Source organism: Schistosoma haematobium, chromosome 4, assembly GCF_000699445.3.
Source record: "Schistosoma haematobium chromosome 4, whole genome shotgun sequence".
Taxonomy (NCBI): Eukaryota; Metazoa; Platyhelminthes; class Trematoda; order Strigeidida; family Schistosomatidae; genus Schistosoma; species Schistosoma haematobium.
The window spans coordinates 29,499,720-29,525,606 of NC_067199.1; the positions used below are offsets into that span (position 1 = coordinate 29,499,720).

Sequence of the window (25,887 nt, forward strand, 5' to 3'; positions counted from 1 at the left end):
GTGTGAAAAATCAATATTAAGTTATTATCATATCACGTAAACCTAATAATGGTAGACTAAAAAAGAAAATTGTATCAAAAGTCTAAAGCAATAACACAAGAAGTTGAAGAAAACTCTCATGAGTAGTCACTGACTACTTTCTAATGTTTTTTTTCCACGGACGTTTATTTATTAAATTTTTGTTTTTATCTCAAAATTAATAAATTTCGTACCAACATTGAAGCTCATCCACATATATCAACATGTGCACAACAAGAACAAAAGAATAAAGACAACAAATATAGAAAAATAAAGTTTCATTTTTTGTTTTGAAAACATTAATTATTAACTTAAATCAAACTGAAAGTTAAATATATAAAATTAATTAAATCTCTCAGTGTGTAAAATAAAATCACAATAATAATAATGATAATGAGTTAAACACATGATAGTAATGATGATGGTGATAGTAATAATAATGATTACAACGTTGAAAAACGAATAAGCGGAGGAAAGTAAATTAGTAGTCACATTATATATAATGATAACTTACCTTTCAGTGGAATAAAATGCAGTTTTTTTGTTTGAATATATATATTACATAATTTAACGATGATGACGATAACAATATTGATAATGATAATAAAATTGATTTCAAGCATTCAATGAATACATTTCACAACCATGCATATAACAAAAGAATAATAAATGAATTAAATTATCATAATTATATGTGCACATTTGTTTTTTCTTCTTTTCTACTGATTTTTGTTTGTTTAAAAATAAAAGAGGGAAAATTTGTGCTTTTCAATCTACTGTGTGAAATTGTTAATAAAAAAAACAAACTTGAAGAATGTGCCGAAAAAAATTATTTTTTATAAATTTCATTAAAGTATAGAAAATAAATAGATTGATGGAATAAGATGTTTTAGAGAGGGAATCATTAAGTTAATATTTCTTTGAATACAATAACATTATATTAGAATTAATTTAAATAAACCAAAGTAATTGACGGTAAGAATATAGAAGTAGTATATAATATAAAAAATGTTTTCTTTAAATATACGTTGGAAAACAAAGTGATTTCCAAAAAAGTTGTTGTTGATGATAATGATGATGGTGATGATGATGATAATAATAAAAATCACTGTAATTGATGATTGAGCAAATTTTAAACTGCTAGGCAAATCTCTATTTCTTCTTATATGAAATGAATTAAATGTAAAGGGGAATGTTAAATAATTAGTAATTAATTATTTAAGATGAGATTCTATATATGAAGTAAGAATCTCAGTTTTAACGTATAGAGTTTCATAGATATGAATGAAGATTTCACTGAGATTACAAATTGAACAATGTTTCTAGTAGACAATATCTTTAGATTTAATTTACAAATAATAGATAAATTCTTTTTTAATGTAGAGTAAGAAGTAATATGTTTATTCACTAATTTGTTGAGGAACAATGCATTATTATATAAACAATAAGAGATTATATATCATGTTCTTTTCAATAATATAAGTAGATGAAACTTAAGAATAAAGAGTTGGACTGATGTATATCACAGGAAGTTTAAACTAAATTAAAGCTGTCTGAGGTAGCTGTACTAAATGGTTGTTTAAATGGAGGTGGCGGAGCAGGTGGTTTACTTGATCTTCTTTGTTTATGCGGCCGATTTGAATGTTGATTTCTTCCAACTACAACGGTATTTGAATCTTGACGCTCAAATGTACATGCTGAAGGATTATTTTGTAGTTGAAAATTATTTCCCATATTATATGATGATTCTGGCACAGTACAGCTTATGTTTTCTTGCCCACTTGAATCATGTAACCAACTAGATTTAATCCATTCTTCAAGATCTGGATTTATCATATTGTCTGTAGTTTCCTTTGAAATTTCATAACCAGTTTCTTTAAACTGTTTATCATCATTACTCTTCTTGCATTTCATTGTTGTTACTCCGGCAAGTGTACTTTCCTGATCATGATCTTGTCTTTGTTGACTAGTGTTAACATTGATATTATTACCATCATCGTTGATATCACAATGCTGATTGCTATCATGATACTTTTCTTCATCATTAGTTAGCTCTAAAACTAACAGTGGATGTCCTTCTGCAATTTTTTCTCCCAACTTATTTGATGTAACTGGGAAAGTAGGAGAAAAGTCTGTGGAATCTGTTAGTTGAAGTTGTTGTCGTCGCTGTTGGTGGTGGTGGTAACGATGGAATTGTTGATGTGAATTAATAATATTATTGTCATTATTATTCTTATATAGTTGCTGTGATTTTCTTCTTTTCTTTGATGTTGGTTGTAAGACATCTTTTGATGAACGATGATGATGCATTAACGCTGCTATATTCGCACGTTCATCTTCTGAATCCCGTTGATCTCGAAATGCATGTACAACTTTCAACTATTTTTTTATTTATTTGTAAGTAAACATGAAGTACAGTTACAAATTGTATTAGTGTATTTAAATAATTTTTAAGAAAGCGATATCAAATGAACAAAAGTAATAACATTTAGGTAGACAAATTTAGACAGTAAAGAAAGAAAAAAATTATAAACGGAGAGGAAATAAAATCAAACAATATTATGTAGAAAATAAAAACCCGTACCGGACAAAATAAAAGAAAAACAATTTCAAACATGTGATCAAACATACATTTACGAAACATAAAAAGCCATCCACACACACACACACAAACAAACATAATTTCAACACAAATTGACATTTACAACAATTAGGTAGGAAAAAAAAACCCAGAAAAAAAGAAAGGAAATCGAGAGAGAAGAAAATAAAATAAACGTCATTCTTAATGGTCATATAATTTATACGAATCAAATCAACAAGAATAACATTAAAAAAATGTTAACAAGTTATTCATGAATAGCTTATAATAAAATTATCAAATAAATCTCTGTAAACTATTTCACTAATCTGTTTGATGAATGATCTGTAAATAAATGTTAATTTCAGTAATATATTAATTAAACTTTAGTACAGTTGTTTGTTATCTTTCTAAAAGATTACCTAATGTGAAGTATCATGGAATATTTGATCATCAAAGTTTTTGCTTATCTATTCAACTGTTCATGGACATCAGGTTTATTAACATTAGTATTTAGCTAAAACAAGAGAAAAGTTCTTAAATGTTCAGGTAGGATGTGTAACATATTTTATACATCCTACTTTCCAAAAGTTTTTTCCACTAAGTATATGTGATGATATTTTTCTTCAAATGGATATATATATATTATTGGATGAAGATTAGGGCTTGAATTGTAAACTTGTTTAACTAATAACTAAACCTACATTTCTATCATTAAATTTAAATATTGCATCTCTTTGTAATTAACTATGATAACTACTAATTAAATTTAATAAAATCAGAGAATGTGTTTATTATTTAAAGTGAACGTTACTAGATTCAAGTCATTATATGAGCATCAGCATTAGAATATAAATATATCCAGTTGATGAGTTTCGAATAGGACGAAATAAACATACTGTGTTACACCATTATCCACTATTCAACTTTTTTCAGAGATTAAAATAAGGCTTATTGACTTCAACAAAATGAACATAGTTGTAATGAGTAAAACATTCGGTGAGTTATAAATTAAATAGTTTAAATATTAAAAAAATTCAAAGCATCAGAATGATACATATTATTCTCTCCTTTAGTTTGTACTATTAGATTTTACACTGAGATAATGATTATTTGATTGAATGAAAACAAAATCAAAAATTCCCTGTCAAAGCAAATAATTTATATAATATATGTAACATATCATTCGACACATTAAGCATTTTTTGACCAAGCGCCTTGACCATTATCTTCAAGTTTTTAATAGTTGAATTCATGAGTCGATGTAAGCTAGACCACCATTGAAAACCTGGAAGCACTGGAAGACCGTTTCGTCCTAGCATAGGAATCTTCAACAGTGTGCAACAACGATCCCGCACAAGTGAACTCGACTCATGAATTCAACTATTAAAATTACTACAATCTCCATAAGCCCTTATTCTAATAACTTCAAGTTCAAAATGTAAATAATCATGGTTACACATAAAAAGTGAATTTTTCTACATGTTTAGATTTTCGTTCTGTAGTGACGAATTTGGTTTATATTAAAAACAGTTACTTTTTGGAATAATTGTTTACATAAATAAAAAATGCAATGATATTTGGTTCGTAATATATAAATCATTTACGATAGATGAAACGTGGCTAGCAGTAGAATCCAGTATGTGCATTTTATTCTATTTGAAACTTATGAACTTTATATTCACTCTGGGATCCAAACACAGTACTGTTCGCTTTAAAAACTATCGCATTATTCAATTAGCTACTGAATCTAGATAGTCACTCATTTGCGCAACGGGTTTTTCACTTTAAGTCAATCAATATTTTAAATCAATCCAACATTTTCCAGTCTAGAAGTACACATTGTTGTACTATCTTGTTTTTCTTTACTTCAAGAAAACCCAAGTGATTGTTATTTATAACTAGTACGTATTTAAGGTTCATATAACAATGAAATAACTTGAGAGATATTCAATATATATATATATATATATATATATATACCCGTTATTATTATCCTTAATCTGTTTTTATTCTTGTTATATAATTTGTCGTTAATCATTTCAAAATCCCATTTCTTATTGAAATCTCTTTTCTTATTCTATTTTGTAAATTATTACAACTTATATTAATGTAATTAACGGAAATTCTCTTTTATTATTTTATAGTTGTATAGTTGTATTGATATCTTTTGCTAATGCAATTTCATTGAAATGGTATATTGTTAATTTGCAAACAACCTAACTCAATTTTTAAAAAAAACTAACGAAAACAAACTTGTTCTTATTGATAAGAAATATTCATTTGTCATGCATATATCATCAGTATTCTTTCCTCTATAGAATAGTTTTAGGTTTGCTAAGATTGACTATATCTAGGTTAATGATTGAATGGAAACTGAAACGGCCAAAAAATAAATAAAATTATAGAATGAAGTCATATGGATTTGTGTTGTAAACTATGGATCAATTATTTGTTGGTCTTTCTTGTAAATAAGTAAGTAATCGATTTCAAAATATCCGTTATGAAATAACAGCTGAGTTTGTTTTTGTTTTTCTTTATGTTTAAAGAAAATTTCATAAATGTACTACTACCCAAGTGTTTCTGTAGGTGTATGTTTACAGCATTGTTGAATCATTTGTTATGTGATTATTCGAAATAATCACTTGTTTTGATTTAATTTAGAATCGAATATCAGTCATCAACATGTTATTTCTACAAACTCTGGAAAATTCACACTTTTCTTTCATAATGCTCAAAGGTAGTCTAATTACCATTACCATCAAGAACACTATCACTGATATATTTCAATCGTAATCATTCTTCTTGCTGAATCAGTCATTTGAAACTAATTATGACGATAACTTATAGTTCAGCTGATTGATGATAGTAAAAATGTTTCTTTACAGGAAATCCACTCAGTATTTAGGTATTCATAAAATAAGAGAATATTTCTTAAATCAATTATCAAGTTTATGATTGCGACATTCTTTTGTCATATGATAGAGGTCAACTGACAAGTCAATATAATCTGTAATATAATACGAACAACACATTACTTAGTGACATAAAATAATATAACAATTAATCTTAACTAGAAAAAAACTCAGTTTGTATGGAAGGAGTTATGCTTGGAGTTCATCGAATATCAACAAAAGTTACATGTGTATATTATTTTTAGCTAAAGGTAACTATTTTGTTCAATTCAACCTCTGATGACCAGATCAAAGTTGCTTACCGGTTTTTAACACTGAATAAATAAAAACAATTCTGATTAGCTTAATCTAACTATTAATTTTGATTAAAAATAATAAATGAATAATGTATAATGACAATCGGTAAATAATGAACTAACATAATTACATCATATAGCTATAAGCCTATCATAATTACAAATGACTTATTTATTATTTCTTTTTATATTTTATTTAGAATAATATTCCATTATCAGATAATTTAGGGAAATGAATATGATTACAGTTTATTAATCCTCATTCTATTATCATTTGTTACTGATCAAAGTTAATTGTTTTAATTGTATGAAAACAATTGTATAAGTTGTTATACGTGTTTCTCACATAGACTAAAAGATGAAAGTTGTTCACTTACAATGATGGTAAGGATGATGAAGGTAAACTGATTTTACACAACATCAACTACACAAAAATCAATGAATACATGAATTGTGAATAGTTTCCTATGAAAGTATTGAGCCATATGAGCAATAAAGATTTATCGAAATATGAATTAAATACTAGATCAGAAGATTATATATATATATATATATATATATATATATATATAGATGAGGCAACATAATATTAAAAAGAAAATCAAGATTTAGTTAGGAAGATGAAAAATAAACAGACTCATTCATAGTGACATAGACAAAAGTCCATATTTTAAATGAAAAAAATATGAATAGGTAAATATTATCCTCAGAGGTGAATGAATGATATTTTGGATAATGGAAACTTTGTATAGATACAAACATATAACACCTTGATATTACTTCATTATATATAACCTTATGAGTATGGCGATACTTCTCATACTCAATGTGTAGGTTTTTAGAGTATTAATTATTCTTTAAAAGAACATATTAAAAAACCCTATAAACTCTGAATTAAGAGTAATTTATTTTTAAGTCCATTACATACCAACTTGAGCGAGTGATCAATTTACTTTAATAATATTTTAATCTTTACATCGTTTCAAAAGACTATAATCAAACAATCAACAGAAATAAATGCTGGAAACAAAGGAATGATAATATTCTAATGTAAATGCAATTCATGGACTACGACATTGATTCAATGAATATATATATATATATTCATTTGAAGTAAACCTTTCCCAAAGTGTTTTGTTTGAAGAATAAATGAGAAAGTACTACCAAGATACGAATCGAATAATTAATGATTATATGCTATATCGTCTATTTTTCATTTTGAGATGATAAAAGTATTCATTCAGTCACATTCGATGCTGGACAGTAAGATTGAATAAAAGAGACGTATTGTAGCAGTAAAAATAATCATGTCAGTAACTATAAGAATAATATCAAGAGTGTAGTAGTAGTTGGTAAATGTAATAATGATAGGAAAAAAAAGGAAAATAATTATAGTCTATCATTGGGCTGATAGTTATAATTGTAATTATAAATTATAATATTAAACATAGTAGCAATAATTTTGTTTTGTTAAGATTAAACTAATCGGATACAAATTAAATGTAAATATGTTCCTTTTATCCATATGATTTAAAGATATATATGTATATTTTTATATGTTGAGATCAAAATTGGTGAGTGATTAGGAAAGTCAAAGATAAAATCAGTGGTGAAGACAATTTAATGTATTTTTCGGTACTTGAAAAATGCATAAGTTCAAGATGAAAAAAACAGTATGTGTAAGAAAATTGTGTTGAATATATGTAAATCATTTGAGTCTATTCATTATTAACTATTAAAAAAAAATGAAAAACACGTTTTATTTTTATTGTTGGATTTTTAAAGTTTCCTTAAGCTATAACTTAGTAGATTTGAGTGTCCAATCTGATTTTCAACCTACATTTGGCAAAAAGACTTGTATATTTATATAGTTGTATGTTGTATAAAACCGGATGATAAATACTCTTGTCTATGTATATGTATATATATATGTATAATATCTAAATTGTTTAGAAGAGAATCACCCCAAAAGAAGAATGTCACTCAACAATGATCAAAAAGAGTTAATTTTTATCTAAACGTTCATCATATTCATGTTCTTCATCTTCTTCAGGAACATCTTGTGGTGTTGTATGACGAAGATTACCAGAAGCACTAATTGATCCACCTCGATTAACTGATGTACTTTGACGTCGAGCTGCTAAAACTAAAGGATGTGTCATACCTTCAGTATTAAGCTGACTTAAAGTAAAGCGCCTAACACTTCCAATCCATTCATCTGTACGATTATCTAAATTAGGTTTACGTGCAGACTAATTTTGGGGGAACAAAATAAAGTTAGTGTATGTGTAATATCAACAATCACACCAAATACCCAAGGGAATAGATACGTGCAGGATAATTCAATCAAACATTGGATGTTCACAATTATTGAGGATTAATTATACAGATTAGATGAACATGCAAATAATTATTTTTTTTTCAAATAATGTTTTTTTTTCAATTTTATAATCAAGCAGAAAAGGGAAATGTTTACATACAACACAGGGATAAATGCAGCGGGGAAAACCAATTTAAGGGAGAGAAAATTCAAAAAGGATTCAGGAAAAGACAATATTATACATTTAATGTATTTTAAAAAACCGTTAGTATCAATAAACCGGTTAAGCAAACAAACATATAAAAAAAGAAGCAAGGATATATATGTATATACAGATAGATTCATTCATTCATGAACAAATGTTATTACAAGACAGAAATAATGATTAAGTTCAACAAACAAAAAGATTCAACATATCATGAATAAAAATATTAATTAAATTATTATTAAAAGATAAATAAATGTTTTATGGAACATTTAAGAGAAAAAAAATGAAGCGTAGGGATTAAGATAAAGAATAACAAAAATAAAAGAAAGGAATATATATTTTTTCATTGTATTATTTAAAGGATAAATAAAAAGGCATTCAAATGCAGGTCAAAGGTGAATTGGTGTACAGAGTTTGGATTGTAAAAACAAATAAAAATAAAAACACATCGAACATAATCATATAAATTGATGTTAAATATATCAATTGTATTATATATATATATATATAAATGGTATACCAAATGTGATTAAACCATTATGTTTTTTTTGTAATTATTATTATTTTCAAAAACGATGATTACGTGAATTGTCCGATTCGAACCACATATATGGAGAGGGATAGGATATTACAAATGAAAGAAAGAAAAGGATAGGAGAAAGAAAAAAAACAACTGTCAAGTTAATGAACTTAACTAAATTTTACAATGCCATTTCAACAGATTTAGATTTATTAAATAATTTTAATTATGAAATTGTGAAAAAAAAAACTGAAAAAAAATCATAGTAAAGATTATTCACCTTTTTTTACGTATCAAATAGATATAATGAATAGTGAATTAGGTTATTAGTTGAGATGTGAAACATTTTTACTTAAATATAATGTAAGTATTAGTACTACTAGAACTTAACGAGTGAATAAACTAATATGTGTTTTCTAACAATCATATGTGATTATGTCTATATTGTTTTAACATTTTATTTCTTAGGAACTAAAGTTTATGAGATGATAAAAAAATCAATCTAATAAAGAATGGTAACATAAGCTGTTTTGATGTCAAAGTATAAATTAATATAGAGGTTATATTAAATCTACAGAATAGCAAGAATGTAGCAGTTTCTCTATATTATTGCACATACATTATTGTGTACACAAATTCCTACTATTGGATAGAATTGAATAGCTCAGAATGTGACTATTAAGTCATTTTTACCTTTGTAATAATTATTTTATTCATAAGGAATTATGACTTTCAGTACATATAACTTTTATTTTCATGTTACTGTGGCTCTGCACTTATACGTTTCATGTGTTGTTGTATGTGTCTGTACACTTATTTTATCCAATGCCAGTCTCCTTGTTGCAATATGCATTATCTGCTTTGAGTTATACTAATATCTGTTATCAGTAATACTTTAAGCATGACCATCTGGCTTCTCCGTTTTTCATCCCTTCGTTCGTCTGACGAAATGAATTTATGTAATATAAACATTTGAAACACTTGTAGATAACATTTTGTATCCTCATTATTCTGGACAGGATTTGTAGACAGAACATGAGCAAAGTATACATTTTGTTTACTCTATTAACAATTCGATCATAATAGAGTTAGGAAACAACCACTTTAAAGGATTTTATCATGTAACATTAACTGAAGAACCTGTGGGAACGACAAACTTAACTCATGATGGAAATTAATCTTAAACTTTAAGAAAAGTGATTCTACAAAATTAGTATTGAACAATTATCAATAAATTAGTCAATTTAATTGGCAACTTTTTAAAATATTTCTCTACATTAAATTATTACAAAGGATAGATGTTTGATAATAAATAAGAGATTAATGACACCAAATAAAACTGTCATTTAAATTTATTCCATGAATCGAATCATTTAAGTTTTGATTTAAGAGAATTATTTTTTTAAAAATTTTTCTCCAGAAAAGATGAAATAATTCTAATGAACTTTTTAATTTGAAAAAAATATCTGTACACATCTTAACACTATAATGATTTAATTCAGTCATATAGTGTTACTATTACAGTTATAATATACATACAAGACTGTATCAGTTATGAATTCAGAATGATTATCCATGAATCTATTCAGTGTACTATATGATATCAGCGTAGATGATTAGTTTTTCTTCATTTTTTTTCTCGTTAATTTCATATAATTTTGATATAAGAATTTTAAATTACTCAACCAATACCTTTTTGCACAAAATTCACTTATATTATTATGTGTTATATGTACACCATACAAACTAAGCATTAAAAAAAAGTGTTTTCTTTTTCAACATTTTTGTTAATTTAATCCAAATGTTAAAAAGAGCAAGAACAAAGATTGATGCACTAATCATCGTGTGTATGAAATTAATCCAAATGATTAGAATGTAAACAAAACAAATGACATTAAATATAAAATATGACAACATATGAAACGATTTAACATTGAATATGAAACAACACTAATTAGTTTAATTTCATAGATTCAATTTATTTTATGCAAATGATTTCATCATCATCATCATCATTATAGTAATGATGTATTCATTAGTAAGAGTGATGTTTTCGAAAAAATAAACAAAATGAAAATATAAGAAAATATTAAGAATGTAATTCATTTTATGTTGTTTACAAAAATTTATCATTTTTATTTATGTTATGATAATGAAGTGATCATGTTTAGACAAGTAAATTTGAAGTACAATGACCATTTAAGAAATACAAACAACAACAAAAAGAAACAATAGTAAGGAGACAAAGTGTTTTCATAATCTGATCCTTGTTTCGTTTGAAATTCGTGCATTTAACAACAGAATACGACAACAAGTATACATAGTATAGAAAATTACTGAACAACTCAACTGGCTTACATAAGTTAACATTTAATTATGTAGTTGAGTGTACATGAACTGCTTATTTTTATTTCGTCGTTACAATTGATTTTTTAAAAAATGATTATTTGTCAAACAATTTCCTTTTCAGATTAAACCGTAATTCATGCAATAGGGGCAGTTGGTCACAATCAAACATGAATATACACACAGTATTGCCTTGCTTTTTCTCATCTCATACATAGAAATACGCACATACAGTCAAAGTAGTAGTCAACAAACGTCCTCTACTACTAAGTGTTTTCAAGCCAAATAATTCACAGTAAACACTAACGTTATTATCATTAATATTAACTTAGAAGGATTTAGTACTTATAGGTTGCTCTATGATTTGATCACCTATTTGGTATTTATAAATTTATTTATAAAAAAATGTTTATTTATAAATTTATTTATTTTTTAGCATATTTCGTTTACAAATGTCGAAACTAGATGTCATGACAATTGTAATTATGTAGAGAGTATCTAAATCTATGAAACAGAGGGTTGTCTTTATATTTCTGAGTAATAACATCAAGGCATTTATAGACTGATTTTAAAAAAAATTAAATATGCCCAAACATTTGGTATTCGTTATTATTGTCAGCTATCACCTAAAGTGTATCAAAATAAACTAGTTTGATATTGATGAAATGTGTCAGAATCTGGAAAAATATTTCAATAATTTAATGTTTAATATACGAGAAATCATATATTCTGTAGTATTTCTGCACTATGCAGTGAAAATCTTATACTAGAAGAGATTTACATGTACCTTAATTTTACAGAAAACAATGAGATCATTTACTTCAAGAAGAATGCTTGAAATTTTTTCAAGTTAAAAGAGGAATATAACAATGTAGACTTACGGAATGAAGTTTTATTTCAAAGCAAAACCACATGCTTACTAGATAAAAGGTGTTTATTTCAATTTGTATATAACGTATCTTAAAATATGTGAATAATGATATTCAAATTAATACTGGAAATGTAGATTAGTTATATCTACCAACGCAAAACAAATTACGTTCAACGTCCTTGTGATATCTGAAGCAAGATCATGAGTGATTTTCTGTCACCCACCGAACACTTCGCTTTTCTTGAATGAAGTAGTTGTGTTTCTAACACTTGCTATCGGAATTATTTTAAGATATCACGCACAACATAACTCCTTGTCTTCCTTTAGATCATAAGTCCCAAAATCTCATACTCTTTTTCTATATATAGGTTGGTTTATACTCCTACTGATACTGTTACTATTTTCAGTTCTCCGAGATTTCTCGAGGTTGTGTTGATGATTATGTGACTGCTTGAAGTAACCCATATATTTGTCAACTGATTAGATGCATAAGATTAACTAACTTAATGACATATTATATCATATAGCTTATTTACTAAAAAAAACGTACCTGTGTTTGTAATCTTGATAAGCCTCGAATCCATAATATTTGGCCAGTATTACGTAGATTGGCACCAACTATATCCTCTCTATCTTCATCATCTTCTTCTTCATCTTCCTCTTCCTCTTCCTCTTCTTCCTCACCTTCAGGTTGTGTATAAATTGCACCAAAACCACGAGCAACCGCATTTGCCGCTTTACTAACAAAACCTGTACTAGCTCTATGCACCACACCACCATCTGCAAGTTGTGGATGTACAAAATCTTGAGTAACTAGACCGTCTGTTTCTACTCCCAATGCATCTTGTGTTGCAATTAATGTTAAACGTCTTGACTTGGCTATTTTACGTCTTCTCTTTGGTATTATCCATACTGGTATTGAAATAATAACCTTGAGTTAGAAATAATGAATGGTGAAAAAAAGAAAACGGAATGAATTGTTTCTCACATCTTTTCACATCAGAAACGGTTTTTTTTTAATATTATAATAATTTAAAAGTCGAATTCATGAGTTAATTAAAGCTAGACCACAATGAAATGATAGGTCTTTGGTTCGAGTCCCGCGAGCGAGATTGTGGACTAGCACTGCTGAGGAGCTCCATACTAGAACGAAACGGTTGTCCAGTGTCTCCAGGTTTGCCATGGTAGTCTAGCTTCAATTGACTCATGATCTCAACTATCGAAATAATAATAATGATGAAAATAATATCAATGAAAACTTTTAACAAACCTGACCCCAGAGTAGAGTGCCTATTCCAAAAAATAAACACCATAACCAATGTTCTAAAGCTAATGGCCGTGTGCTAAATGCATAGCCACCAAACTGAATAATTACAACCTAGAAAGATAAAAAAAGTATGCACAAAGGTAAAACTCTTAATGAAGGTTATTTTAATTAAGTTCATGATCACAGGAAAATTAAATAAGTTTCTTTTATTTTCAATACATTGAATAAAAAAAACAGAATAAGTTAGTGTAAATAGTACGTTGACATTGTTTTATATTATTTCAGTCAGTCAGTCATTTACAACGTAGGACTAGACATAAACATGCATCAGTCCAAGCTGCCACACCTCATTAGCACAGCAAGACGAACACTGGATTCATAGAATCAGTTAACTCAATGGTGTAATATATAAAAGAAAGATTTTATGTTAAGATATAATAAAGAAAGGAAGAATTAATTCGTCGGAAGAAAGATATGAAATAATTTTATTCTCATAGTTTAAGGGAAAACAAAGAGTGTATACACCGATGCCATTGTGATCGATTCTGAGCCATGCCACTCACAGTCTCCACCCATTGGTTACGATAGTCAGAAAATAATCAAACACATTTCCTGGCCTAAACATATCTGTCAGCTTCCTCATATCGACAGAAACTCTGTTAAGAATCTATTTTGAATTGGCTTTCGACATTACCCATTTTTGTCTTTTCTGAAATCATATATGATACATTCTTTATTAGCAATAGTATTCTGGAGATAAAGTAGTAGCAATTCTGAATATTCACGGTGTATTGAATGTTTTCTGAACCCGATGTAACTTAACACGTGATTTGGATTTCTAAGATTAATAATATGAATATACTTAAATACTTATCAGTGGGATATAAATTTTCTGATGATATATAATTTAAAATATTAAGGGTAGTGTGAAAGAAAATCATCTAACATGAACTATATGTTCCCAAGATTACTTAGTTCAAGAATACATACTAAGATTATAGAGTAGAAAAGAGGTAATAAGTATCGTTTAATGAACATATTCCTTAGGATAATATTGTTTTTAATTAAATTTTGAAATCCTCTAATAGTCTCTTATTTGTTTTCAACGTAAACACACCTCTTAGCAAACAAGGAACTTTATTTTCATTTTAAACCTTACATACCTACTATCAAAATGAAACTTTTTTACATAGAATTGTTTATCACATTATGCATTTCAATGAATAAACACCTAAATACAATACAGTGTTATACTTCGTTCCAGTGATTAATCCTCTATCTGGATTGACTACTGGTTTAGCCACTTATTATATCCTGAAGATACAACTAGTTACTTATCTCTATATAACTGAACAAGGACCGATATCACTAAATGTTAAAAACAGTACAAGACTGCAGATGATGATTTACTTATATGTTAACTATAAACCCATAAGTAATTTATCAGTGGTTCAGAATTTGTATCAAAATAACAATGAGTTTTATACGATTTACTTATCTGGTCAATCGGCAAATTGGAGTACAGGGAATAAGTCAGTAGTTGATATTAATTAAACAACAACAGTTTACAGTATCAACAGATTTATCGATGTTAACGAACAATCTAATAAAGTACTTAGTTGTAAATCTCTTTACCAATATTATCACATATGACTGAAATGAGATTAGTGCAAGTAACTATTTGAAACGTTCATAAACAAAATAAAACATCACTTTAATATTTCACTCGGCAAATAATTGGTCTACTTCATAGATGCTTAGAATGTTTGTAAATCAACATATTGAAAAACCTGATAATCCATCCAATTTACATGTTTGACGTACAATTTTATATTAAAAACATTTCATCATCCAATCATTATCAGTATACTATGTTTTGAAGTTAGTAATAAACATTGTTAAATTTTCCAACATGAATTAAACTGGTATATTTGAACCAATAGACTAATTGAAGATATTTTGAATTCCCTTTTAGAAAACTGTTTGATGCAATATAGGTTTCATTAACTTTGTAGTAGTAGAAATGTCAATAAAACATTTATTTCACAATGACTGATGACTTAAGCTATTATGAAGTAATGAATTACTGAATTCTTTTTGTTTAAAAGTATTATTAAATGAGTAGAGACCAACTCAACGACTCATTCAAAAAAATAGCTAGCTTATGGTTGATTTTCAGGATAAATGTTTCGTAATTATTAACGTTTTGGCATACATATCTCATAGATATCACTGGTATTTTTACGTATTTACTATATGTCTTATCGAATTTCCCTGTAGTGTGGGTTATTTATATCCACACAAGTAGTATATGACGGTGGCCAGGCATTAAATGTATTTCAGTAGAAGGTCAATGAGGGAAGAACGGGAACGAAATGCAATTGGTATGAAAATGCATGAACAATCAAACCTGAGAAAATGGATTGATGTTTGCAGCAGGAACAGTCAAGTTTGAAACGATGGACTGATATTTTGCAAATTAACGATTTACTGTATGGTTCTCAGATTTTAGTGAGATGCTCTGTAATTTTGTGCTCAAATACGTTCGATTGTTTCCATTCGTGTTCTTGTTCACTACACCTTTGCTGAGCTTATATGAATAAGCTAACTGAATTGATGGATAATCACGTCAAGTGTTATATTTTCCATATCTGCCTGATTTGATATGTTCTTTTTTCTTTCATTAAAACGCTTAATAGCAGTATGGTTAGTTAAGTATTTATATTTCTGACTCTAGTATGAGTCTGAGAAAAAGGTTGGTACAAATAATCATAAACAGTATAAAAACAAAAAGCTACCTATTCCTTTATATCTAGAGGTAATGGGATCGTATACACTTAAATCTGCTTAAAGATTTTATGTAAAAAACCACCCCAAACAGATATCGAGCTTGCAAGCTTTATTATAATTCATCACTGACAGACGATTATGTATGGTGAACAACGAAGGATTATACTTTTTTAGATGAGCATTAAAATGATGTATGTGAAATTCAGTTTTAAAAATGATTATCGTAACAATGTAAGAATAGAACTGTGTCCTAGTAAACAACTAAGTAAGGAAACCATTCTTTCTGATATTTATTCTCCGAAGGAATCAACTTACTTGTAGTATAAATGTCGAAATCCAAATTATAACAAATAATAAATTGTTAGTTAATCCAGAGAATATATTTCGCTGTCCATGAATTTTTCTAGCATTAATTTCATTAAATAATGTCATCATAACAAATGAATTGAATATCACAGTAAAATGTTCTGTTGGACGATTTATACCTTTAGCACTTAAACCACGACCATTTTCAACATCTAACAGTAATTCACCTGAGAGGAAAAGTACATAGGTGAAAACATTGTAACAATAAAAAGCACACGTAGAACAGAAATACTAAGGGTTTCAAGAAATAAAAGAATGGTCATAAAATAAAGAATACAAGTAAATGTAACACCAAAATTAATTTTTAATTGATGCGGTGAATTAACTTTGGTTGTTTATGAGATCACAAATTGGGACTTTCGCGTCTCACATAGTCACAATTAGTGACCAAATTACACAACTACACTAAATTTATTATTATTGACCATTTATACCTTATCTCGTATTATTGTCATATCAAACAAAGTATAGTTAATGGAGTACTAAGAAAATTTACATAAGCAGCTAGAATCAAATCTTTGTCAAGTAAATATGTCGCATATCTAAATGGGGGTTTGTGGAGATTGTAGTAATTTAATGATTGAATTCATGAGTCGATGTAAGCTAGACTACCATTGGAAACCTGGAAACTGGACAAGCCTTTCGTCCTAGCATGGGAGTCTATGGTAGTGCTCATCTGCAAAACCGCCCGCCGGACTCAAACCGAAGACCTTCGGCTTCGCGCACGAACGCATAACCTCCAGGCCATTGAGTCGCGATCCAATGTTGGTAATGTCTCACTTCAACCAATCCATGAAATTGAGCGACCGTCCACTATTGTCTTCAGTAAGTAACTACCTCAGTTACAACAGCGTTTCCTGGAGTTCTGGTAAGAAGACGTGACCAGTGGAGTTCAAACGTGTCTGTTATGAGGCAGTTACTCACTGAAGAAAATGATGGACGCTCGAGCAATATCTTATTGTTTATCTATTTGTTGATTGATTGTCATGAGCCTAAAATGATTTACTAAATGCAAATATTTATGATAAGAAGTAGATTCGAAGAAACTTTATATATATATATATATATATATATATAAGGCTTGACCATAAGTTACGATACATTTTGTTTGGAGTCCTGAAATACTAGATAAATCATTTTATTTTCCCTATTCGCAAACACATGTACTGCAAAAGGAAAACTCTATTGATGCGACTCATCAAATAATTGAAAGGCAGTCACTTGAAACGAAAAGTGAAATTGGGAGAGTACGTCTGGCAACTTTTTAACTAAAATGTGATAAAGATTAACTTATTCAGAAAGTAATTTAACAATGGGAAACAGAACACATTTGACGAATATTAATATCTGCATTACAAATAAAATTTACGTTGTTAATTTCAAAGTACCCCAACAACAAGCATCTAAAAATTTATTCGCAATAGTTTATTAATCCAATAACTTGGTATTACAATCTGTTTTATAAAATGAAACCAACATTTTTCAAAAAGAAAATGAAACTTCATGGCTTTATTTCATCTCGATGTTTATCTACTCAAAATTTATTAAGTAATATAAGTGCAACAGACGAAAATATACTCGAATCCATAGATCAGAAAAAAGTACTATTTTGATGTGTCGTTATTGTAAACAGATTTAAAATAAATATAATTTCAAAAATTAAACAATAGTTAATAAGCAAGTGCTTGACATACCGAACCATATCAGAAAGAAAATAACACTTAGTTGATAAATAGACTGCCCGATGATATTTTTAATCATATTACGACTGATAATAGGCTTTGTTCTACCATATGGAGCTCGTTCAAGTAACTCTTCTGTTGGTATTTCGGTCGCCAAGGCTAATGACGCCAAAGTGTCCATGATTAAATTGACCCATAACATTTGAACAGCCTTAAGTGGGCTATCCTGTTTAATGGACAATGAAAATGTAATTATAAAAAATAATTATTTATTTAAACCATATAACAAACTAGTTTGATTAAACTCTCAAATGAACATAAAATATAGCTTCCAGATAAATATAATAAGTTTATTTAACTTGCACAAATATTTCTTCCAATCTTCTTTGTAAGTATGCATATCATCTCGAACAGCAGAAGTATGTATTTTAAAAAAAAGTGTATCTGAAGATATAGCTTCTAATCGTTTTGCATTCATTGAAGACGTTTTTCTTATTTTTCTCAACTACATTATAGGCACAAATAGTAAGAGTATAATATGCTGATAATCTTGGATAAGCTATCAACCAATCAGGCAATGCTAAACAAAACAATTAACAACCAAAAGCAAAAAAATAACTGTGGAATAACAGATCTGATCTGAACCATTAACCATCATATTGCAAACTATTCTTTAAAGTAAAGGCTGGAGTTTTGAGTTGGGTTCACAAATTAGAGTTGGAGTTTTTATTCCAGACTGACATTTTTCATAATGAAATGTTCAGCAACCCTTCTGTTTACAGACTTTAGAAACTTAAGGTTGGAATTTTTATAAAGATTTAAGTTCACTAAACACTCTTAACTACTCATTAAATCAAACTAACTACTTAGACACTAATACTAGGTACATTTTGTCATCTAGTTTAAGCACCATCTCAGAACCACATTTTGGTTATATCACAGACATTTTATTGATCCCGAGTATTCAAAGAATCAACTATTATCGCTTTTCATCTGGCTATTAATAACATACAAGTTATCTATCACTGTACTTTAAATTTCGCGTAGCATACTTGAGGACTTATCTTTATTCTGATTGGTATATTCAAGTCCACCATTATTTTTTAATTACATCAGACAAACAGGAAGTTGAATATTCATCATCGATTCTCTCCAATTGCCTTACAACTTTTCCTATCGATTTACGATTTAATAGAGTTGAAATACTAATTATACTAGTACTGATATTTTAAAAATGTATTCTATAAGTGTATAGTTGCCAACCATTTTTCCGTTTCGTTAATAAACGAAGACTGTGTTGATACATCTAACGATTTAAAGTGAGTCAAATGTCAAACCTCTGAATTATCATTGATCCGCTTTGTGTCTCGCAAATTCACGATTTCAATATTTCACATTTGAATTACATTTTAGAAATATCTTAGTATACTGATATGAAGAAAAATAATTATCAATGCCAAATCATGCGAATAAAAAACGTCGGTACTGATATAGTGAATGAGAACACTGGTGGAGACAACCAGAATCTCTTATTAAAATCTGAGGACCATACAATAAATTCTTTATTTGCAAAATGTCAATCAATTATCTCAGATTTAACTGTTCCTTCGTTTGTACACCAATCATTCTTTGTTGCCGTTTTTTTCTCTTAGATTTTCTTAACCTCCGGCCTTCAGGTATTCCACTTTCGGTTGATGATACATACTACTTATATCTGTCGACATCATTAGCACACACCACACCGACTGTTATAGCTAACTTTACAATAATAACCATTTTCATTTTAACCGATCTTTTAATTCACAGAATAGATAATGTGACGATTCTATGTGTTCATGGGCTACTCCGATTTTAAATAATTTCGATAATTTGACTGGAATCTTTAAGCAGCTTTTATACGAGCTTGATACTTACATCTCTTAATATTTAGGATGTTATAAATGTTGATGATAGACCTGACAAACATATTTTAATGATGGTATTCATTTCTTCTTTCTTGATTACATAGTTCTTTTTATTTCTTCGCAAAACGGATAATTTATGTTTTCTTTTTTTGATGAAAAATATTTTGTTTACTATGTTTTATGATTTGTTAGGTTGACATGAAATTTTTAAAATGTAGTATCTTCTGCGCAACAATTAAATTTTTCTAATTATTCCAAAGTTAGTACTGTTATTCACTGTACAATAGTTTTAACTGTTTATCTCCTTTTGTCATATGCAATTAACATGAAAATAATCATAATGTATGGAATTTTAAAATCTTGTTTTTTATGCCCAAAGAATTGGATACATAGTCCTATTATACATTTTACTTTTTTCTACACTGAATTCTGTATTTATGATTCAAAATCTTCAAGATATTGTAATAAACTCCATGCTTCATAAGATTTCATCTTGTGATACCACTTATACTTCTACATCACACTAAAATTAAGTGACTAGCTCAAGTTAACTAATAACAAATGGTAACTTATATTTCTTTAAGTTAATCAAATATTGCTCAATATACTACAGAGGATAATATAAAATATCCAAATATTTAGTTAAAACAATAATATTAGAATGGGGGTTTGTGGGGATTGTAGTGATTTTAATAGTTGAATTCATGAGACAGGTTTATACCTCAGACAAAGGGTTGTAACCAGTGGAGTCTAATCTGTGTCAGGTAGAGACAAGTAATAACTTCAGACAATGGATGGATGGTTGAGCAAGATCATGGACCGGTTGAAGTTAGACATTAACACCTTTAGGTCCTAACCCAGTTCGAGTTCGAGCGCTAAACTGAAGGTCTTTGATTCGAGTATCGCGTGTGGATGTGCACCGCTGAGGAGTTCCATACTAGGATAAAATTGCCGTCCAGTACTTCCACATTTTCAATGGTGGTCTTGCTAACATCGACTCATGAATTAAACTATTAAACTAAGAACAACATTGGTAACGTTGAAGTTATTTTTTTCTTAGTAAATTGTAATACATTATTTCGACATTTCAGGACATTATATAAAAAAATAAGATTTTTTGAGTAAACTGCGCATTACAATTTAAGATTATATCGCTGAAATATGCTTCACTTAAATAATATCTTGTATTTATACTTTTTATCATTTAATTTGTTAAAATTTAAATAAATTCTTTGAATGAAACTAAACAACAAAACTATCATTTCAACTATGTTTATTCCATATAAATATGTACCTTAAATATATATTATATTCCTTTATTATACATCATTGATGTTGATTTTAAACATTCTACTAATTTGTCAAGATATCAATATTTTAAGAGTTAAATAATTTTCTTTTCCAAAGTATCATTGAATATGAGTTCAAAGTGTTCTTTTTTCTTCTTCTTTCCAAAATTACATTCTCATATTGAATATCAAATGGTTTCCTAATTTAATTTACTATGTATCCATATTTGATTCCATTTTTTCCTTCTACATCTGTAACCTTATTAATTAATTACTTAAAATAAGGCCAAAGGAATTAAATTTCATCTTAGATTATATTATGGATGTAACCTTTTTATACAATAATTTAAAGGCAACTAGAACTATGCTTTTTTTCTTTGGAAATTATTGAAAGGAAATTTTGATAGTTTATTTATTATCTTTGTTAATGATCAAATATAAACATCTCAGTGAATGTTTCTTGCCAATAAATACCAATTTAATAGTGAATAAAAACAATATTTTACCGGTACAACATAGATTAAATCTAAATTTATATCTAAAAATATTTCTTCTTTAACTTACAGTTATTAGACACGCACCAACAAATGCAACTATAATAGCAACCATGTTAACAGTTAGTTGAAATTGAAGAAACTTTGAAATAGAATCATATACATTTCTTCCCCACATAACAGCTTTAACGATACTTGTAAAGTTATCATCTGTTAATATAATATCTGAAGCTTCTTTTGCAACATCTGTTCCTGCTATACCCATAGCGAAACCAACATCAGCCTTTTTCAATGCAGGTCCATCATTTGTGCCATCTCCAGTTACAGCAACAACTTCACGACGAGTTGAAATATGACTGTCTATAATCCCACTTACTAAAGTATATTTATCCTGTGGTGAAGAACGTGCAAGAACCCTTAACTGTGGCCATACTTGATCCATTAAATCTTGTCTAACACGATTTGTACGTGGATCACGTACACGAGCATTGAATTCTTTTCCTTCTAACACAATATAGTTATCACCTGGTTTAAGAATGCCACACTTGGCAGCTATCGATCTCGCTGTGTTGACATTATCACCGGTTACCATACGTACAGTGATCCCAGCGCGTTGACACTTTCTTATAGCTGCAGGAACCTCTGGTCGTACAGGATCTTCAATTCCGACTATTCCAATACATGTTAAATCAGAGACGATAGTATCTTCATCATCAAAATCAGGTGTCTGTCCACGATTTAGAGGAACCTCATTCGAAAATAGCCCAACAGCTTTTATAAAAATAAAGAATAAAACAATCCATGTCAATACTTTAAACATTAATCCTAATTTATTAAGAATACAAATACTTGAAAATTTTTAAAAGAAGTATTTAACGTAATTTTTTGTATTAATTTATTCTATATAATCAAATATTACATGAATAGTAATCTTCTATTTCTGTCATCAAGAATCATTATTCGTTGATTAAAAAAGATTAGAAGACTATTATTGAAAATAGAATTTGTTTTCTTATCTTATAGTACAGATAGGTTTTCAACTTCGGTTTTATCATTCAAAAAATTTGATTGATATAGATACATGAGCTAGTGAACCACTGAAGATTTCATCCAATTCATTATGTTCAAAAGAGAAAAAACTCCAATATTTATAGGAAAAAATTAATCTATGATATTTTGTTTCATATTGCTACGATACATATAAGACGATAAGTTTAGACATTTTCAATTATGAATTTAGAATATGATATGATATGATATCAAGCTGTCAATATTAGTTATTCAGTTTTATTTTACACTTGTTTAATTCAATAAAACACAATATGCACATATTTTTCTTAGCCATCGATTGAAACAAACCATGCAACATTGTTATTATAAGACTACATATGTATCTGTTATATCCTAGAGAAGATTAAATTATGGGTAACGTCTGAGAATTATCTATGGATTGATATTGTACATATATTCTTATCGTTTAACTGGTAAGAAACTAAACCATATATCTTTGTATTTCTCTTATTATAAGCTTTTATTTGATCTATTGCTTATTGTTATATGTCTTTCTATTCTCAACTTATTCTCAATCTATTAGTCACAGTTTCTCACAATCACAGCCACGTTCGGCTTGATCTTGCACTATAGTTATTTTATATTTTATGGTGTGATGTGGTCTGAATTTACTTGTATATAAACCAAGTATGTTCTAAAATATATGATTCGATATAATGGAGGCTAATATTTGCGTCCTGAACTGAATCGGCTGGGTTAGACGAAAAGCTGCTATCTCAAGGACCAATAAGAACTCTAGGCTGCTCGTAATGGTTTATGCATCTTTGGTCTGATCAATAAGTCTGTGACTCGTATCGCCTGATATATTAACAGAGCACAAGCGTCATAAGATATAACAGTATCATTTGCATGTAGTTCATATTCGCACGTTGCTAAAGTTAATGAAACACGATTTACATGACACTAAGCACACAATGCTTATAGCAGTTTATAAAAAACTGTATCTTTTTCAATCGTTCAAATTGACAAATGATAAAAGAAAGAATATCTGTTAATTTATCCAGCTAAAATGAAGTACAAAGTGTATTTAATAAATGTATCAATTTTTTTCGATGAACATATTCCGCTCATTATTATTCTCAATCTTTTTCTCTGAGTTTACAACAATTCATTAACAAAATTATTAAAATTTAATAATGATTGTCTGTAGATCGAGACTTCATTTTATAAAAAAAAACATTGTCTCATCAAATTAAGCCGAACTATAATTATATCCTTAACCTATCTGAAGATATTTTTCACAGTTCTATATTATTCTATTGTAATTATGTTTGTTGTCTGCGTTTTAATCTCATCTGTTTGAAAAAAAAGAAATCAAATGTTTTACAAAATTTTCTAAAACTTAAGAAATAAGCCATTTAAAATATTAAGTTATTATTTTTGTCACTTATGAAGTCGGCATTCAAAACAAGTAACTACATTATGTGAATGAAATAAACTGAATAGTAGTTTAATTTTTAATCAATCAACCATTATCACAGAGTTTGTTGAAAATTATTCTATGGCCTATAAATTTTTATAAATTGTTATTCTATTCAAGTTCGGTGATAATTTGTTATCTGAAAATCATTTGGACGAGTGATTGGTGTGAATCTTTTACATCATGGTTATGAGGTTCAGTGATGTACAGAGTAAGATAGTTATTACAACTGGTAGTGAATCCCAGTCGAACAATATAATAAATCTAATACATTTGGAAATATCAATCCTTCAATACGACTTCAAGTCAGAGTGCTCAATATGAAGCTTACGGTTTGATTCCTTGCGAGATTGAGAATTTGAAATACTGAGAAGTTCTATACTGAGAGGTAACAACTCTTCATTACTTTCTCACCAAAATTTGGTCTATAACGTAAATCGTTTTAAAATAAACGGAAGTTTCAGAAATTTATCCAAGCTTTTGAAAAGAGTAATTGGAACAAATGGTTCAATACTTGCTCCACTAACATCAGTTTCAAACAACAGGTTGGACTGAAAGTTTTCTTGTATTTTTCATCCTAAACTATGCATAGCATTTTTAAGATGTCTATCAATGAATCAAAAAGCATAAATACAGTCCACAATCTTATGACGAAAAAACTATTGCTGAGTGCCCAGGTTTTCTGCAAAGAGCAATTATTTTATAAAAGTTGTTTTTAAAAAAAATGACAACCGAAGAGATAACAACGAAACATGGCGTACGGTATTAGGTAGAAAAATAAACTTCGTTAACTAAGGTGGGTGGTAAATACGTTTTGTATGTTTAATCAATATCTACCCTGAAGTTCAATACCATGTGGTATGAAGTGTAATTTAACAAAGAATAAGAGCTACCAAAATAGTACACGTCATCACTTCGTAAAGTAACTGGATGTTGATGAGAGACTATAAATTTTACATGTATATTATCTCGCTTTGGAATACTTAGTTAACAGTTATTTCATATTTCTCGCACTGAAATTCAGTTTTCATTTTCTAACCAAATGGCCGACAATTAATTTCCCACTTCAGTTTGACTTCGTTTTCACAGACCTCATAAACCCATGTAACTGTCCTGATATGAGTTGTGACAAATCCTACGTCGCTTATAACTCACTAATTGCTCAAATCACTGTGAATGCATGCGAATACTCAGTAATTAAGATGAAAGCTTCTGTAAAATCATTTCGCCCATAAGTATTCATTCTTGACAATAATTTTGACTTTTACACACTTTCATACACCTTTCTTATTCGATTCTGTTGTACAGCTATGTCTACATATTTGTTAATAAGCTTTAAAATTTAATAGTTGAATTCATGGATCATTTAAAGCTAGACCACTACGGAAAACCTGGAAGCACTTTAAAAATGATAGCAAACGCAAGTCAACCTAGACATGATTTAGTATTTTTGTCCTTATTACTCTATTATCTAAAACATTTACAAATTTACAATGAATACCTATCCCGAATATGTCCAATGTAATATTATA

At 28.4% G+C, this 25,887-nt stretch overlaps 1 protein-coding gene across 2 annotated transcripts in view; it reads right to left on the reverse strand.

Moving 5' to 3' along the window:
- Window positions 1-25,887, reverse strand: part of ATP2B1_1 (ATPase, Ca transporting, plasma membrane) — a 143,666-nt gene that overhangs the window by 3,609 nt on the left and 114,170 nt on the right. Inside the window, exons 11-16 of one of the 2 annotated variants that reach the window (XM_051216157.1) lie at window positions 21,935-22,635; window positions 18,190-18,403; window positions 16,445-16,662; window positions 13,343-13,450; window positions 12,623-13,003; window positions 1,552-8,059 (exon numbers count right to left, since the gene is read on the reverse strand). In XM_051216157.1, the coding sequence (XP_051066722.1) occupies window positions 7,811-8,059; window positions 12,623-13,003; window positions 13,343-13,450; window positions 16,445-16,662; window positions 18,190-18,403; window positions 21,935-22,635 (1,871 nt within the window). In that variant the 3' untranslated portion in view covers window positions 1,552-7,810. Of the gene's footprint in view, window positions 1-1,551; window positions 8,060-12,622; window positions 13,004-13,342; window positions 13,451-16,444; window positions 16,663-18,189; window positions 18,404-21,934; window positions 22,636-25,887 lie in introns of those variants that run through there. The other variant, XM_051216156.1, reaches the window with a different exon arrangement.